Here is a 19492-nt window from a genome sequence, read left to right on the forward strand (position 1 = left end):
TATAAACACAGTGAAATACTATACAGCAGTCACAACTTTTCTTAACTCAAAACACAAAAATATGGATTTCGCCCTTAATATCAAAACACAAAATATGGATGAATCTTATCAAGATAATACTAAGTGAAAAATCTTAGTCCCCAAAGATTACATACTGCATAAAAAATACCTTTTTTGTATTAAAACAACTAAAATTTTAAAAATATAATTTTAGGATTACATAAATAATAAAACTGCAGGATGGAAGGCAAGAGAGAAAAATAAGAGTCAAGATGATGGTTACTTTGGGGTGGACCAGTGAGGTGTGAAATATATGATCTGATATAGATTATTATCAAGTCCCTAGCTTTTATTTTGGGTAGTGGTTTCTCAAGTACATATTAAATTACTAAAAATTATTAACTAAATGTCTAAATTTAATTAAATGCCATAAAACCAAATAGCAGTGGCAAAGTGGCAACTGATGCACAGGATCCTGAACCAAGAATTATGATTAATCCAACTTTCTGCACCTGACATTCCCCATAAACATATAAACAAACAAACAAACAAATCTGTATACCCATGGGTTTTTTCTCAATTGATCAATCAGTCAATCAGTGCTTGTTAACAGGAACACTGTAAAATAAGGCAATTCTGTATTTTGAGCATGATATTAAGGATATTCTATTTTTTCATTTGGGGCTGTATTTTAATTCAAAAGTAGGCCCTAGATTCATTACTATTTGGCTATAACTGGATTTTATAAATATTAATGAGAAGGAGCACTGAAAAGAAGTATGGGGCTTCCCTGGTGGCGCAGTGGTTAGGAATCCGCCTGCCAATGCAGGGGACACGGGTTCGAGCCCTGGTCTGGGAAGATCCCACATGCTGCGGAGCGGCTAGGCCTGTGAGCCACAACTACTGAGCCTGCACGTCTGGAGCCTGTGCTCCGCAACAAGAGAGGCCACGATAGTGAGAAGCCCGCGCACCGCGATGAAGAGTGGCCCCTGCTCGCCACAACTGGAGAAAGCCCTTGCACAGAAACGAAGACCCCAACACAGCCAAAAATAAATAAATAAATAAATTAAAAAAAAAAAAAAAAAGAAGTATGAACTCAATCAGATCCAGGGCCCTAAATTTCTATCTTAATATTAGCATGTTCTCTGGGTCGTGTGGCCTCTGTCTGTGTTTGGTTTATGTTAAGGGATTTCTGCTCTGACCACATGCCACGTCTATGTCCAAGTTTTCTCTTCCACTTTCTTCCAAAGCATGAAATGACCCAGAAATTTCAATATTTTGGTATCTAAGCTACATTTTTCATGAAGCTTCTTAACACCTACAAGTTGCATTACTATCCTTTGTTGGCTTATGTGTGCTGGTTTTTGTATTGGAATATATCTCACCACAGATATGGAGCAAGGGCAGGTGTGCTCTTTTTCAAGATATTTATCTGGAACCAATCAGAGTGTTGCTAGAATTTAGTCATCACAGACTTGTACAGAAGAAATTCTGAAGTGATACTGTAAGTATGGGCTAAGAAAGGTCAATGATCCAGGCAATTTACTGAAGACAAGGCAGGAAGAAAAACCAGGCTGAATACCATGCTAAGTCAGTAAGGGGCTCTCCAGGTGGAACTGGGGGTAATTTGTGGGACTTGCCTTGCTGTATGGTGAGATGGTGTGATACAGAATTAGAAATATTGACACTTTCACCCGAAATGTAGAAGGCATTGAGACAATCAGCCAAAATCAACAAGGCAACAACTCAGACACGACTCTCCAGTTAAACTGACTTGTCAGGGGCAGTGGTTTGCCTTGATTAGTCACGTGCCAAGTCCAAGTTCATGTTGGTAAAGCATCAAAAGGGTGCTTTGAATAAAGGATCACTTTTCTTGCATTTAAAATCAATCCTAGCACAAGGCCTTGCAATATGAAGGTCATGTGAATAGGAAACATTCATGAATTGACACCAAGGGGAAGCGAGGGGCTAGTGGTTGGATGACATATCCTTTAATTTCTGGCAATTTTTAGGCTCCAAATTAATCAACATAAGACACTGACATAAGGCTGCTTTGTAAATAGAAATCAGATCTCAGTCAGTATTGTGCTTATCGGCATACGTAATAATTTGAGGGTAGGGACTATCTCTTTATATCCGTGACTAGTTCTTTCAGGGAGAGCATGACGTAGTGGAAACAGCCCTGGAGTGCAGTAGGGCTTGGCTACTGCTCAGCCGTGTGACCTTGGAGAAGCCACAGTGTCTCTCTGGGACTTTATCTCAAATGAGATGGAATTAGATCATTCTAAGGACACTTTCAATGCTAACATGCTGTAACAATGTAAATCAGTGGTTCTTAACTTTCTGAGGTCACAGAAACTATGAGAATCTGATAAAAGCCATTCACTCTCTTTCCAAAGAAATGCACATAGCTGCCCTATCCCCAACAAGTTCACGGACAATTTGGGGGTTACTACTTTCCTAAAGTCTACCTGCGAAGCACTGGGTGAAAACCCCTGATCTAGGTGATTTCTGATTATTCATTTACCAAACATTCATTACTCAATGAATGACTCTGGAGCCTACTAGGCTCCAAACCCTGTGGTGGGGCATTGGATGATGTCAGTTGTCCCAGATTCTCATGGAAAAACTGACATTTTAAAATGCAAATATCAAATCATAGCTCAGCAGGAAAGATTTGATAAAATATTAATCTCACCTTAAGCAGAAATCTCGGATGTAAACCCCAGGAAGCATAAGTATATTGGGAAAATGGTAGTTGTCTAAACTTAGTTCTTTCCAGCACATCGAAGACCAGGCCTTCAAAGCCTTTGCTAAGATTTTGCTCTTAGTCCCAGAATTATAAAGGTTCACATTTTCACCTAGTGTGAAAAAGGATGAACAGTGGTCTTGACCAACAGACATTTCAGGAAGGATTTCAGGACAGAGAACTTTGTAGGCTCTGGAGTCATTCAGAACTGGGTTTAAATCCAGGATCTGAAGTGCACTGGCTGTTTAACAAGTTAAACAGTTGGACAAGTTACCCTGAACCTTGGTTCAGCACCTTATCAGAATCTGTAAAATGGGAATAATAACAACAACTACCTCAATAAGGACTTTATAAGGATTAAATTAGTGAACATCCATAGAGCCAGGGTCTAGCAACCCTAAACAGAAATACCTGTTACTATATTTGAATATACTATGAATTCTAGCCATGAAAATGGTGTTCATCTTACTTTAAAGGTAACATCTGCTCACATAAGGAACTTCTTGGGTGAAAATATGAAGACTCCGTAATAATGTTGTGATCTCAACGGTCTTTAATCCCGTCATTACAGAATTGTTGCAGATCTGTGATGCCCTGAACCACATAGCCGGCTGGTTCTTATAGGCCTGTACCTCCTGAGATCCTCACCTGTCCGCTCTTGGCCGAAGGAATGATTTTCATACTTGCCACTCCTCGTAGTTATGGTCACATTGTAGAGGCGGCCGGGGGTGAGGGAGCTGAAGGAACATTCGCTGACAGACTTGGCAATCACGAGGGACTGAACCACTCTGCCATCGTGGGAGAGTGTCACCACGTAGTTATCCACGTCTCCAGGAGCCGGCAGCCAGGATATGCTGAGGTAGTCATTGCGACCAGAGTTGTTCACCCTTACTCCACTCACACTGGAAGGGACTGGGGTTTAACAGGGGGGAGAACATTTAAAAAGAAAGGCACAGTCAAAAGTCTGAGTCATCTATTGCGGTGGGCAAAAAGACTGTGGACTCAGGAGATCTGATTACCTATGAGGTCAAGGAAGGGTGACGATTTCACTGTAGCTTCTGGAAGCTGAGAGTTCTTACATCATAAGATTAACCAAGATAAAAATCCAAGGAAGTCTTTTGGATGCCTCATAAATACAAGGATGCTGCTACTGCATTTTTATGGTGTGGTTGTTTGTAAAGTATTTTAAGTGGAGGTTTTTTTATGTGAATGTGTCAGGAAGTCCCCTATGTAGGAAAGGGAACAGACATTGACTATCTAAATGAAAGAGCTTGAACCAAACCCATCAATAAAGAAAGGTTTTTGAGGGGAAATGTGAAGAGTGCAATAGCTTTTCTAAAAGTCTTAGACATTGGGATAGCTTCGACCTTCTTGTGATTAATTTATTTATTCCTGGGGAGTCTAATCATTTACACAGGTGAAAGGGTTGTATTTCCCTTTGCAAAGCATTTCCTGCCCTCTAGTGGTGAGAAATAAACCTAAACGCCTATCCTGGAAGCAGTTAAGTCTGGAGACAGGACTTGAGGGCAGAAAGACATGCTGTGGCAATAATGGCCTTTCTGATGTCCACCCTAATTATATGCTTCTCTCAGTTGGGGTTTTAGCGTCACAAGCATTTACTGAGAACCAACTATTTTCCAAGTATGCAAAAATGGAAAAGATGTGGATGACTTTAAGGAGTTCCCTGGCTAGAAGTACAGTCTGCAAATTAATGATCATGCTATTGAATAATAGTTCCATGTATTAGAAATAAATGCATGACAAATAGTACTGTCAGTAGTGAATATAAGAATAAAATATATAGTATATATGAACTGCATTTCTGTTTTCATCATTGGTTGACTGACTTCAGCTATATATTTTCATATAATTGTCAATATCCGTACATCACATATAATGGACGGGATTTGGCTAGATGACCTCTGAGAATCCTTCTCGTCTAATATGCTCTGACTTTATCCCCAAAGTCTTCTTTGCATTTACAAGCACTTATCCATCACCAAAATTATAAACAGCACTCTACTAAATAATTCTGCTAATGCTGTTCCATGCATATGGACATTTCCCAGATATAACATTGAAATTTTAGCCATACTATGTATGTATTGATGTCTTCCTTTCTTTTTTTTTTCCTGTCCTTCTTTCATCCATCTAACCATCTGTATATCCCTTGGTTGCTCTCAGAATAACTATGCTTGTTTTTCAAAACTGCTGGGAATATTTGCAACTATTAACATTTTATTAGAAAAGATATAATTATTAAAAGTTTTACCAAAATATAAATTCATGTTTAAAAAAACAGATATAATATTTATTTATTTTTCTTTAGAATGAGCATTTTCTCAGGTTAGAATTAGATTTGTTAAGCACATCTGATATCTTCAATTTTAAATATTTTGCCACCTTATCTAAGCTGGGAGGGTTTATATATATGTTTCAACTCTGTGGAAATATAAGTGAATTATTTCAACCTTGACTAATACTTCAGTAATTTGAGTAGATGGTAATGATTATCTAGGTTTTAGCCATTGAATTTTTTTACAATCTACCACGTACAGAATTTACTAATTGAGGCACCTTTCAAAATCTCTAGTTATTGTGTTTCTATAGTAATATCCCATTTTTCTCTTTTCTCATGATAATGTCTGCACTCAATGTGTTTGAATAAAATAACTGATGTTTATATTTATTCATATCTTGTCCTCTCCTTAAGACTTTATTATCATTCTTCAAAGAATTTCTTGTCTCTTTTTTGCATACTTCTGTTATATAATGGTCAAATATTGATACCTCTGTTGCCATTAAAATATAGGTATAAAAATAATTACAAGTCCCACTTATCAAGTGATCTCAGATATCAAACTATTTTAGTATAGCACCTTACGCTGGACAGCCCTTGTGGTATTTTAAGATGGCAATTGACCTGTGTGGCAGCATCTGACTACTTGCTCACAAAACCATTTCCTTTTCCTCTTGGAACCGCAGCTAGACTGTATTTCCCAGCCGCCCCTGCAGTTAGGTGTAGTCATACAACCGTGTTCCCGTTAATGGAATGTGGGTGGAAGTGATGTGTTTACTTCCAGCTTTAGTAGTCTTCCTCCTCCCCATAACCTCCATTCTCTGAAGAAATGGAGAGACCTCTGAGGGCTGCAAGAGGCTGCATCATGTATTTCTCATGAGGAAGGAAGAACCACAGATGGCAGGAGCCTGGGTCCCTTAATTACTGCTTAGAGAAGAACCAACCAATAGAGTTGTCCAGTCAGGAACACCCACATTGTACAGTTGTATAAGCAGGAAATAAGTCAGCCTAATCTGACTAATACAACTGCAACTCAACTCACTGGGAAATGGATGCAAGGTCCTTTTCAACTCCTCTCCTCAACTTGTTATTTCTCCTTCCCCACTCTGATACCCAGTGTTGGGGTGACTTACTGGGGATGGAAGAGAAAATGAAGGCTTAGACAGATAAGTGAATGGCAGAGTTAGGACCGGAATCTAGGCCTCTTGATTCCCCAACTAAGCTTTTCAGTCCCTCACCCCCAATTATGCTACATTGATGGGTGGTGCCAAGAACCATTAAAAGAGAAGAAGGAAGGTATCAGGAAGAACACAGGCAACAGTATCAGTTGCCACAGAATGACAGAAATGGGCAGACATCAGTGAATTTCTACCTAGACTATGAAATATCTTTTCAATGACTTAGTTGCTCTTTTGGGAGAGTTAATGAAGTTAATGGTCCTTGGGTTCATTAAGCAGGTGAGATTCATGATTTTAGAAAAGGATATATCTATGGATACCTGACGCTGATACTCAGAATCTGAGCATTGGAAATATAGAGGGAGGAGACTGACATCCAACTTAACATAATCATATGAAATTAAACTGGCAAAGTCACTGACTTGAATTCACTAATAATTATTAAAGCTTCTATTGGATTTATTTAATTGTATATCTTTCTAAGAAACTGGAATATACATTTTATATTGTTTGTTTATGTTCTTTCTTTGTGTTGTGTAGAAAATTATATTCCCTTCTTTGGTGCTGCACCTCTGCCTGACACATATGACCATATGACCATATGACATTTATTTGATTACTTAGCTCTCTGCCCTATTTGACTATGAGCTCTTTAAGGTCAAGGAACATTGTTTAGGTGGCGTACAGTATTAAGCACTGTTTAATGTTGCTTGTGAAAATATATGGGATTGGGTTATTTTATTAGCTTAACTTTTGACCATAGAAGTTGGAGATCATTCTTTTTTCCTGTGTCTTGAAACCAAGAATTGAAAGAGAATGGAAGATACTTTTTTTAAAAAGTTCATGACTTGTTTACCTTAATCGGACATAAATATTTCAAAGAAAATTGGCTAGATGAAGGAATAAGCTTAAGTAGCAGATGACTATCATGTCATCGCAAAGGGTTTTCTAGGAGTTCTGACACATGTATTGGAGATTTTAGAAAATTTAGAATTCATTCTCTCCTACTCTCACCCATCATCCAATTTCCCTTCCTGGGAGATCAACATGTACCATCTGGATAGTATTGAAACTTGGCTTTTAGGAAGATCAGAGTTGGGTCTGTCTTTAGGATGTTTTAAAACGCCTAGGATATACCCTGGAGGTTCCACGTGCTCAGATCGCCATAGGTCACAGACACTCTTCTTACCTGTCCTTCCCTCCATCACCACTTGTCGGGAAGAGATTCCTCCGCTTACTGTGGTTACCACCATGGAGTAGAGGCTGCCCGATTTGAGGGAGTGGAAGCTGTATCTGCTGGTGTCACTGGAGACACTTTCATTTTTGATGACCACGTTTTCATGGATCAGTAAGACTTGGTAGAAGTCTATGTCTCCCAATGCTTGGGTCCAGTTAGTGAATAGACTGTTTGTTGTGCCTTGGTTGGCCACATGCAAGCCGGTCACTTGGGCAGGCACTAAAACAGAATAGACAGGGAAGAAAAAACAGATGACACTTCGTCACCCTAAGGAAGTATAACAAAAATGAGTAAAAAATGGAGTCTTGAAAATGCTAAAAATATATATATATATATTTTTTGATATAGACACTCAGCTTTATTTCAAGTGAAATATGGAGAACTATACCTCTACACAGACTCTACCACTCTGAAAAAGCTGCTTATATGGGAAATCAAAATTATTTCAGATCCAAGGATAAGATGATGCATGCCTATTAGGTAGTCTTGATTTTTAAGTTTTAAATAATAAAAGGCTGCTATTTTTTTTTATTATATGATATCACTTACATGTGAATTCTAAAAAATAATATAAATGAACTTATTTACCAACAGAAACAGACTCACAGACATAGAAAGCAAACTTATGGTTACCAAAGGGGAAGGAGAGGGAGGGATAAATTAGGAGTATGGGATTGGCAGATACATAAAAGGCTGCTATTTTTGAAGATTGCTTACTTTTTTTTTTTTTTAAACATCTTTATTGGAGTATAATTGCTTTACAATGGTGTGTTAGTTTCTGCTTTATAACAAAGTGAATCAGTTATACATACACATATGTTCCATATCTCTTCCCTCTTGCATCTCCCTCCCTCCCACTCTCCCTATCCCACCCCTCTAGGTGGTCACAAACCACCGAGCTGATCTCCCTGTGCTATGCAGCTGCTTCCCACTAGCTATCTATTTTACGTTTGGTAGTGTATATATGTCCATGCCACTCTCTCACTTTGTCACAGCTTACCCTTCCCCCTCCCCATATCCTCAAGTCCATGCTCTAGTAGGTCTGTGTCTTTATTCCCGTCTTACCCCTAGGTTCTTCATGACCTTTTTTTTTTTTTTTCTTAGATTCCATATATATGTGTTGGCATACGGTATTTGTTTTTCTCTTTCTGACTTACTTCACTATGTATGACAGACTCTAGGTCCATCCACCTCACTACAAATAACTCAATTTCGTTTCTTTTTATGGCTGAGTAATATTCCATTGTATATATGTGCCACATCTTCTTTATCCATTCATCTGTTGATGGACACTTAGGTTGCTTCCATGTCCTGGCTATTGTAAATAGTGCTGCAATGAACATTGTGGTACATGACTCTTTTTGAATTACAGTTTTCTCAGGGTATATGCCCAGTAGTGGGATTGCTGGGTCGTATGGTAGTTCTACTTGTAGTTTTTTAAGGAACCTCCATACTGTTCTCCATAGTGGCTGTATCAATTTACATTCCCACCAACAGTGCAAGAGTGTTCCCTTTTCTCCACACCCTCTCCAGCATTTATTGTTTCTAGATTTTTTGATGATGGCCATTCTTACTCGTGTGAGATGATATCTCACTGTAGTTTTGATTTGCATTTCTCTAATGATTAATGATGTTGAGCATTCTTTCATGTGTTTGTTGGCAATCCGTATATTGAAGATTGCTTACTTAATGTTATTTCATCTGTCCCTACCCCGTGAGAACTCAAAGCCACATGATCTACTGGAGCTGATGGTTGTTATGGGGTGGTATTGGGAAATCCCTTTAACCTGATGATTAGATTGTAGTCTAGGAAACTGGTAATTCTTTATTGGCACATTCTCAAGAGGACTATTCTTATCATACATGAAAATGCTACAATACTATATGTTACAGTATTATATAATAATAATAATGATAATGATAATGATAACAACTGATTGCCTGTTATGTGCCAGTTATGGACTCTATGCTTTATAGATGTTATATCATTGGATACTCATTCAAAACTCTATAGAGTTGATTTTTTTAATTCCCTTTACAGAGGAGGAAACCAAGGATCATAATGTAAGTAACTTAGCCTATACAACAGTGCTAACAAATTGTCATTCTGGCGTCCAAAACCTGATTTGTCTCACCTGTGAGCCTGTGCCCTTTACCTAATTAACAACTACTGTGATTTTTAACCTGTCCATTGACAAATCTTTTACACAGATCTTGAAGTTGGTACTTGATCAACATACATCTCCTTTGTGCCTCTTCCCAGAATTATGATAATCAAAGGGATTGGAACCTTGCACAACCCTTCTCAGAAATCACTGACTTTTGGATTTAGGTACAAACATACTTATTAAAATACATTACTGTACATGGATCAAAAGATTCAATTCCAATTCTAACTTTCATATGGAAAGCAAAGGAATTAATATGCCAAAACAGTTTTGAAAAAGAAGAATAAAGTTGGAGGACTAACATCATCTGATTTCAAAACTTCTAGAAAGCTACAGTAATGAAGACAGTGTGATACTGGCAAAAAAGTAGACACATAGACTGATGGAACAGACTTGAAGGTCCAGAAATAGACCAAACACATATATATAGTCAATTGATTTTTTTTTTTATAGAGATGCAAGGGCAATTCAGTGGAGAAAGGAGAGTCTTTTCAACAAATAGGACTGGAATTATTAGGTGTGCATAAGCAAAGAAATAAACTTTGCCCCATATCTCACACATATACAAAAATTAACTCAAAATTGATTATACACCTAAATTTACAACCTAAAACTATGAAGCTTCTAGGAGAAAATTTTGGTGACCTTGTGTTAGACAAAGTTTCCTTAGGTATGACACCAAAAGCATGATTCATGAAAGAAAAAAAATGGTAAACTGACATCAAAATTAAAAACTTATGTTCTGCAAGATATACTAATAAATTAATGAAAAGACAAACCAGGGGAGGAGATCAAGATGGTGGAGTAAGAGGACAGGATGCTCACCTCCCTGTCCTCAAAAATACATCTACATGTGGAGTAATTATCACTGAAAACTAATTGGAAACTGGCAAAAAGACTCTTGTACAACCAAGACTGTAAGAAAGATATACACGTAATAGGGTAGGAAGGGAACAGAAGTGATTGGGTCAGGACCTGTGCACCTCAGAGGGGACTCAGAGGACAAGGGAGATGACATTGGTGGACACTCAACCTGGGGAGTGAGCAAGTTAAACCAAGTTTGGGCATCTCAGTCTTGGTGTCCTACATGAGGAGACAAGCCCCCTTAGCTGGTTGGAGAACTTCTGGGACAAAGAGAAGAGCTGAGGAAGTCTGGACTCCATTCATGAGGGGCACACACATGCTGGCTAACCGCCAAGGCAGAGCAGAGAAAGGTCTGCTCTAGTGGCTGCCGAGTTTCCCATGACTGCCTGGCACACGTACCAGCCCAAGCCAAGCAACCATTCTGACCCCACTCACTTCATGCCACAACGTGGCACTGGATCTGGGGCAGCCACGGCTGGGGAAGAAACTTGACTGTGGGACCCAGAGGTGACCCGGAGCAGCTCCACCCCGGGGTGGAGGCTGGGTGGGGCAGCACGTCTATCCTTGGTGCTTACTCAAGCAGTGCCTCAGACTGCCCAGATCTCTGACGGGGTGGCCACTCCACCACAGCTAACCTCCGGATACATGTAGAGCTCACATGGGTCCCACCTGCCCTGTGGAGCATTTCCGCAACAGGGTGGGGGCAGCGGATGCAGGCAGTAGTGATCAGCTGGGAGAGACAAAGGGGACCTGCACCAGAGGCTGCATCTGAGTGGAGCCATAGACACCTACACGGGCAGCGCATTGGAACTCTGTCTGCACACAGGCCCCACTTGCTTCAGCACTCCCCTCCTCTGGGGTAAAGACCCTGGTGCTGGGAGAGGGAAAACACACACTTAAGTGAACAAAGTCAGCTCGAGCCTGATCCTCAGGGTTTCTGCCCAGCAACTTGGGATCAGACCCCACCCCTGACAGGGCAATGATGGTCACTGAACAGAGAGGAAGTCCCACCTCACACCTGGCACCAGCTCTAGCCCCTCCACCTCCAGCCCAACCTCTACCAAGGTGACAGCTGCCATCTATCACCCTAAAACAACACTCTGCATAAAGATGTAACTTGCGTTCATGTCAAATCCAGCTCTTGCACCAAAGACACTGGGTGAACACAGCCTGTATAGGGATGCTCCCACATAAGAACACCCCTTTAAGACCACAATAGGTAACTGTTTCATCTAAATTCATAGAGGCAGAGAAAATTAAGCAAAATGAAAAAGCAGAGGAACTACTCTCAATTGAAAGAGCAAACAAAACTCCCTAAAACAATAAATAATGAAACGGAAATAACAATTTACCAGGTAAAGAATTAAAAACATTGGTAATAAAAATGTTAACTGAATTAGGGAAAAGAATTTATCTAAACAGTGAACATTTAAACAAGGAACCAGAAGATATAAAAAAGATCCAATCAGAAATGAATAACTCAATAGCTGAACTAAAAAAAACGTACTAGAAGGAATGAAGAGCAGACTAAGTGGTACATAGGTGATCTGGAAGATAGAATAATGTAAATCACCCAATCAGAACAGCAAAAAGAAAAACAAATTTTAAAAAGTGAAAGCAATTTAAGAGATCTCTGGGATAACATTAAGTGTACCAACATTTGCATTATAGGGATCCCAGAGGAGAAGAGAGAGAGAAGAGGACTGAAAATGTATTTGATGAAATTATGGCTGAAAACTTCCCAAACTTGAAGAAGGAAACAGATATCCAGGTTCAGGAAGTGCAGGGGGTCCCAAGCAAGACGAACCCAAGTAGAGCCACACCACATATCATAATTAATGGCAAAAGCTAAAGAGAAAATTCTAAAGGCAACAAGAGAAAAACAAAGACTCATATACAGGGGAATCCCCATAAGGCTATCAGCTGATTTCTCTGCAGAAATATTCCAGGCCAGAAGGGAGTGGCATGATATATTCAAGTGCTGAAAGGGAGAAACCTGCAACCTAGGATACTCCACCCAGCAAGATTATCATTTAGAATAGAAGTAGAGATAAAGAACTTCTCAGACAAGTAAAAACTAAGAGTTCATGTTGAAGGGTCTTCTCTAAATAGAAAAGAAGTAAGAATCTAAACAAAAGGGAAAATCTCACTAGGAAAGGTAAATATATAATAAGAATGGAGGATCAACTACTTAAATAAGCCAGTACATACATTAAAAGATAAAAAATTGTAAAAACAACTATAATAACACTATACAGTTAAGGGATAAGCGGAAGATGTAAAATATGGCATCAAAACACAAAATGTGGGGGAGGAGAGTAAAAAATATAGGTCTTTTAGAATGTGTTTGAACTTAAATGACTATCGGTTTTAAACAAGTAGATATAATTGTAGGTCAGCATATGTGAATCCCATGACAACCATAAATCAAAAAGGATAAAATATCTAGGAATAAACTTAACCAAGGAGGTGAAGTATAAACTCTGAAAACTATAAAAACATTGATGAAGTAAACAGAAGACGATACAAAGAAATGGAAAGACATTCCGTGCTCTTGGATTGGAAGAATTACTATTGTTAAAATGGTCATACTACCCAAAGTAATCTATAGATTTAATGCAATCTTTATCAAAATACCCATGTCATTTTTCACAGAACTAGAACAAATAATCCTAAAATTCACATGGAATCACAAAAGACCGTGAATTGTCAAAGTAATCTTGAGAAAAAAGAACAAAGCTGGAACTATCAAATGCCCGGACTTCAGATTATACTACAAAGCTACAGTAATCAAAACAGTATGATACTGACACAAAAGCAGACACATACATCAATGGAACAGGATAGAGAGCCCGGAAATAAACCCACACACCTATGGTTATTTAATCTATGGCAAAGGAGGCAATAATACACATTGGAGAAAAGACAGTCTTTTCAGCAAGTGGTGCTGGGAAAACTGGACAGCTACATGTACAACAATGAGATTAGAACATTTCCTCACACCATATACAAAAATAAACTCAAAATTGATTAAAGACCCAAATGTAAGACTGGAAATCATAAAACTCCTAGAAGAGAACATAGGCAGAACACTCTTTGACATAAATCGTAGCAATATTTTTTTGGATTTGTCTCCTAATGCAAAAGAAATAAAAGCAAAAATAAACAAATGAGACCTAATTAAACTTAAAAGCTTTTGCACAGTGAGGGAAATCATTGACAAAAAGAAAAACCTATAGAATGGGAAAAGATATTTGCAAATGATATGACTGACAAGGGGTTAATATCCAAAATATATAAACAGCTTGTATAACTCAGTATAAAAAAACAAACAATCCAATCAAAAAATGGGCAGAATACCTGAATTTTTTCCAAAGAAGACATACAGGGGGCTAACAGGAACATGAAAAGATTCTCAACATTGTTAATTATTAGAGAAATGCAAATCAAAACCACAATGAGCTATCACCTCACAGCTGTCAGAATGGCTATCATCAAAAAGTCTACAAATAACAAATATTGGGAGAATGGGAGGAAAAGGGAACCCTCATGCACTGTTGGTGGGAATGTGAATTGGTGCAGCCACTATGGAAAACAGTATGGAGGTTCCTCAAAAAACCAAAAATAGAACTCCCATATGATCCAGTAATTCCACTCCTGGGTATATACTGGAAAAAATGAAAACACTAATTTGAAAAGATACATGCACCCCAGTATTCATAGCAGCACTATTTACAATAGCCAAGATATGGAAGCAACCCAAGTGCCCATCAACAGACAAATGGATAAAGAAAATGTGGTATAGGGACTTTCCTGGTGGTGCAGTGGTTAAGAATCCGCCTGCCAGTGCAGGGGACACAGGTTCGATCCCTCGTCGGTGAAGATCCCGCATGCCACAGAGCAACTAAGCCCATGCACCACAACTACTGAGCCTTCACTCTAGAGTCCACGAGCCACAACTACTGAGCCTGTGCGCCACAACTACTGAAGCCCGCATGAGTAGAGCCTGTGCTCTGCAACAAGAGAGGCCGCGACAGTGAGAGGCCTGTGAACCGCAATGAAGAGCGGCCCCCGCTTGCCGCAACTGGAGAAAGCCCACGCACAGAAACGAAGACCCAACACAGCCAAAAATAAATAAATAAATAAGTAAAATTAAAAAAAAAAAAAAGAATTCTCAAAACTCAATGATAAGAAACAAAGAACCCTATTAAAAAATGGGCAAAACATTTGAAAATATCTTCTTCCACAAAAGATAAGTGGATGGTAAATAAGCATATGAAAAAAAATGCTTGAAACCATTAGTCATTAAGAAAAGGCAAATTAAAATCACATGAGATACCTCTCCACATTTATTAGAATGGCTAAAATTTAAAAAACCAAACAAACTGAAAATACCAAGTGTTGCTGAGAATATGGAGGAACTGGAAATATCATACATTGTTGGTGGGAATGTAAAATTTTACAACCACTTTGGAAAACAGCTTGGTAGTTTCTTACAAAGTTAAACATTCACTTACCATATGACACAGCAATATGAGTGGTGGGAATAATGAAAATGATCTTAAGTCTAAAACAATGCCTTGGACTTTCATTGCTGGCACAAACCATGAAAATCCCCCCAATACACGCAACTGCACATGTTGGATAAAACATAAAAATGTAAATGCATGAATGAGTTGTCAAGAATGTAAGGAATTCTCAGAGACCTATAAGAAAGTGACAGAGAGGTAACTGGATCACTGAAGCAGACTGTCACCATGAGGGCATCTTTCAAACATAAATTTAAGCTTTGATTTTATAGCTTTGCAAGAGCTATGAATAGGACTTTCCCAGGGTGAGGAACCTCATAGGTGACTCTGCATAATATTGGATCCTGAAACTTTACATTCTAAGCGTAAGTGAAATAAATACTTCCTCTCTATTCCTCATATACTGCAGCCTCCTTAATACTAGGTGGAGAAGAAGAAATTTCCACTGAGAATTCATAATGTCAAGACAGCTTCAGTGAGTTTGCAACCCAAATTCATAAAACCCTGGGTGATCAAAAAACCTCAAGTTGACAATTTAGATTAAAATAGGTCTGGGTTGACAGCAATCCTGTGCACCTGAAAGAATCAAGTGAAAAGAAAATTCTTTCTGAAACCCACCTTCAAAAAAGGGCCCAAAGAATTCCCACAGAATAAAATCCCAAGGTATATGAGTTTAGAATAAAACATCACAAACATTTAAGGAAGTAAGCACCATGAGAAAAAGGCAGAAAACTCAGTAAACAACAGCACTGAACTCCTGAATATTGCAGATATTATACTGATCAGACATAGAATGAAAATAAAAATCATTAATTTGCTTATAGCGATAAAGGAGGAGAATGGAAAGAGCAACAGAATACTAAACATATTTGGAAGAGAACCAAAGAAAATGTTAAACAGTGAGGAACATAACAATTAAATTTTAAAACTCAGTGGGTGGATTTTAAAATAGATTAGATAGAACTAAAGAAAGATAGATTAGATAGAACTAATGAACTAAAACTAAGAGCTGAGGAAATTATCCAGACTATAGCCCAGAGAGCAAATACATGGAAAACATGAAAAAAAAAAAAAAGTATACAATGCCCATTACAGAACAACAGGCTTTTAAAAAACATTTGTAAGTTGAATGTTAGACAATTCGGCAGACAGGATACTTTTAAAGCCTAAAATTTATAAAAAATGTTACCTGTTCTTCCTTTTGTTGAAGATGAATTTTTCAGGTCTCCACTAATACTGCTGACTGTAGCTATGTATTTTCGTCCAGGCACCAGGTCAGTAAAAGTGAATTCTTTGGCATCTTTGGGGAGCAACTTGTGGATGAGTAAGAGGTCTCTGTCGATTAGTGAAATGATGTATTTCTCCCATTCTGCTGCAGGGGTCTGCCACATGACACCCAGTGAGGTTTCATTGGCGTGTTTGACACGAAGCTGAAGGACAGCCAGGGGCACTGGGGAAAAAGCAATGGACATTCGGGTCATTGATTAACTTGGATACACTCCAGTATTCTTTAGAGATCTGTTCTCTTCCATCCACAGGAGTGTTCCAGTTGAGCATTTCTTTTCTGAATGCTTATGAGCATTTAGAAAAAAAAAGCTAATCACAAAAAAACTTTGTTCGTGTAACATAACCAGAAATAAGGACTCAAAAGAATACTCTTGGAAAATACTTTATGGGTCATTTATTTTTGATCATCCTCCAGCAGATATTAATATTTGGAAAATGAAGAGATAACTGGAAGACACAGTGGGCAAGCTAAAGACGTGTCTTGGTCCATTTCTCTGACATTCTTCTAAGAACACTGCGTCAGTGTAGTTATTTCCTTATTATCAGGCAAGACTAAAAGAATATATTTGAATTGCACTCCAAGTATGGAGCATTCCATGTCACAGGGATTTTCATAGAATTGTTGAGTTTAGCAGGTCAACTCTCTTATTTGAAAGTTGAGGAAATGGACTCAGAGAGGTTGTGACTTGCCCAAGGAATTACAGTATAATGGTGACAGCAAGAATACCAAAACTCATGTCTCAGTAGCCTCACTCTCCTCTGCCCTAAAATCTGAATATATCCCTCTCCACTTTAACAACACTTCCTTGGTACCTGAAAATCCCCCATTAGTCAACAGTGGGTCAGGGCAGTGATTCTCTAACACTGATCACCAGCAAAAGGTTATCAACTATCTACTTTGTGGGGAGGATTCTCTCAGATTGTTTCCTTCCTGTTCTTTTGGTGTTAGAAAGGTCTTTCTTTTAAAAAAACAGTGAAGCTACTAGTGGAAGTGATTTCTAATACTCTAATTTGACAAAATTAAACATTACCAACCTATTTCAGTTTGTCAGTCTATAATGTCTCAAATACAGGGAATCCTGGGGTATGACATTGATGGTTACCTGGGTTACTTGGAAGAAGGACCAAATTAAGGTTCCAGCAGTCATTAACACCTTGATATTCGCTTACCTGTCCTGCCATGGCAACGCTTAGAATTCTTCAGATTGCCGCTCTCAACAGTGACTTCGACCTCATACTGTCTTCCTGGTATGAGCCCCACATCACCTATGACATAGTGTGTTTCCTCCTTTCCCACGGTGATGTTGAGCAGCACCAAAGAATCATTCAAGAGCAGGATACGATACTGCTCCCAGTCTCCAGCAGGGGGCAACCAGCTCACTACCAGGGACCTTGTAGAACCATTGCTGTTTGCCTCCAGGTCCCCAACTTTCTCTGGAACTAAACAGTGAAATGATGTCAAAAGGAGATACTAAAATCCAAAAGTAAGGATGCTCATTCACTTTTCATGGGCAACAGTAGATAAGAGACCTAATAGCTGCAATTCAAAACATTTCTATAGAATGGGCTTGAGGACGCGGGAAGGGGGAAGGGTAAGCTGGGACGAAGTGAGAGAGTGGCATGGACACATATACACTACCAAATGTGAAATAGATGGCTAGTGGGAAGCAGCCGCATAGCACAGGGAGATCAGCTCGGTGCTTTGTGTCCATCTAGAGGGGTGGGATAGGGAGGGTGGGAGGGAGACGCAAGAGGGAGGAGCTATGGGGATATATGTATATGTATAGCTGATTCACTTTGTTATACAGTAGAAACTAACACACCATTGTAAAGCAATTATACTCCAATAAAGATATTAAAAAAAAAAAAACCAACAACCCATTTCTATCCCCTCCTGATGTTTGTGAATTGCAAATGAGCATTCTGGAGCCATTGGACACTCGAGAAATGAATGTTAAAATCATTTTAGTAATATATTAGTAATGTGATCTTCTGTAACAGTGTTAATAACCTAGTGATACAAACGCTGTGTTTTTCTGATTGCATACCAGCCCTAGAGACAATACTGATGTTGCTTGTAATGATGGTGACAGTGATGGATGTGGCATCTTTTGGAAGAGACCCTGGATGCTGTGGTCACAAAACATGCTTCTCTTCCAACGGAAAAGATTAATTTTCTTGCAATACAACTCTGATCTTATTATTCTTTGCTCAAAAACATTTAAGGTTTCTCCATTAACTACAGAATAAAACATCAAGTCCTTGGTGTGGTGTTTGTAGCCCTCCTAAATCAGACCCCATATCCTGCCAGTCTTCACTCTGACTACTCCCTGCAGCCCCCCTCCCTCGTTCCCCACTCTTGAATGCTGGCTTCCAGTTTCGTGTTCTGTAGACCTGTAAGTCTCCTGGGCTCTTCCGCCTCTGTGCCTTTGCTTGTGTTATTCCTTCCACCTCAAATGCCCTTCCCTCTTTTCCCTCTTAACTCGCCAAGAGCTTCATATTTTTAAAGTCCCAGTTAAAGGCCATTTCCTCCCAGAAGTCTTTACTGATCTTCTGAAAGAGAGTTTGTTTCTCTTTTCTTTCTGACCATATATATGGCTCTTACTTGGGATCTCCAATAGCACAGACAATGGACTCTGGAATCGGACAGCCTGGCTTAAACCCCACCACTTATTGGCTGGATGACTATGGACATGTTATTTGACCTCTTCGAATTACCTATAAACTGGTGATAATATCAGGACCTCTCTTGCGGTTTTGGTGAGAACTGAATGAAATAATGGTGTAAAGTGTTTAGTTAGTGCCTGATCCATGGAAATATCAATATAATTACCATTATTAAAATATAATATTTTTATTGTGTGTGTGTGTGTGTGTATTCTACATTTGTGTGATTAAAATGTAACTTCCTTAAAAGTGAGGGTCGGCAAAGTAAATATTTCAGGCTTCTTGGGCCACATATGGTCTCTGCCTCACATTTTTCTTTCGTTTTCTTTCTTTTTTAAAAATCTCTTTAAAAATGTAAAAACCACCCTTAGTTTGGGGCTATACAAAAACAGGTCACTGGCCATATTTGGCTGAAGGGTGTAGTGTGCTGAACTCTGCCATCTTAATAACTCTCAAAGCTCATAATATGGTAATTTACAGGAAGAAGGCACTGGATAAATGTTTGGTGACATAA

At 38.8% G+C, this 19492-nt stretch overlaps 1 protein-coding gene across 3 annotated transcripts in view; it reads right to left on the reverse strand.

Annotated features, from left to right (window-relative positions):
* Positions 1-19492, reverse strand: part of PTPRB (protein tyrosine phosphatase receptor type B) — a 113394-nt gene that overhangs the window by 49048 nt on the left and 44854 nt on the right. For all 3 annotated transcript variants that reach the window (XR_005021510.1, XM_036865996.1, XM_036865997.1), the window contains 4 exons: positions 17482-17751; positions 16214-16474; positions 7416-7682; positions 3398-3661 (listed from right to left, as the gene is read on the reverse strand). Coding sequence is in view for 2 of the 3 variants with exons in the window: in XM_036865996.1 (XP_036721891.1) it covers positions 3398-3661; positions 7416-7682; positions 16214-16474; positions 17482-17751 (1062 nt within the window). In the remaining variant the exon portion in view is untranslated. The remainder of the gene's footprint in view (positions 1-3397; positions 3662-7415; positions 7683-16213; positions 16475-17481; positions 17752-19492) is intronic.

This window comes from Balaenoptera musculus, chromosome 10, assembly GCF_009873245.2.
Source record: "Balaenoptera musculus isolate JJ_BM4_2016_0621 chromosome 10, mBalMus1.pri.v3, whole genome shotgun sequence".
Taxonomy (NCBI): Eukaryota; Metazoa; Chordata; class Mammalia; order Artiodactyla; family Balaenopteridae; genus Balaenoptera; species Balaenoptera musculus.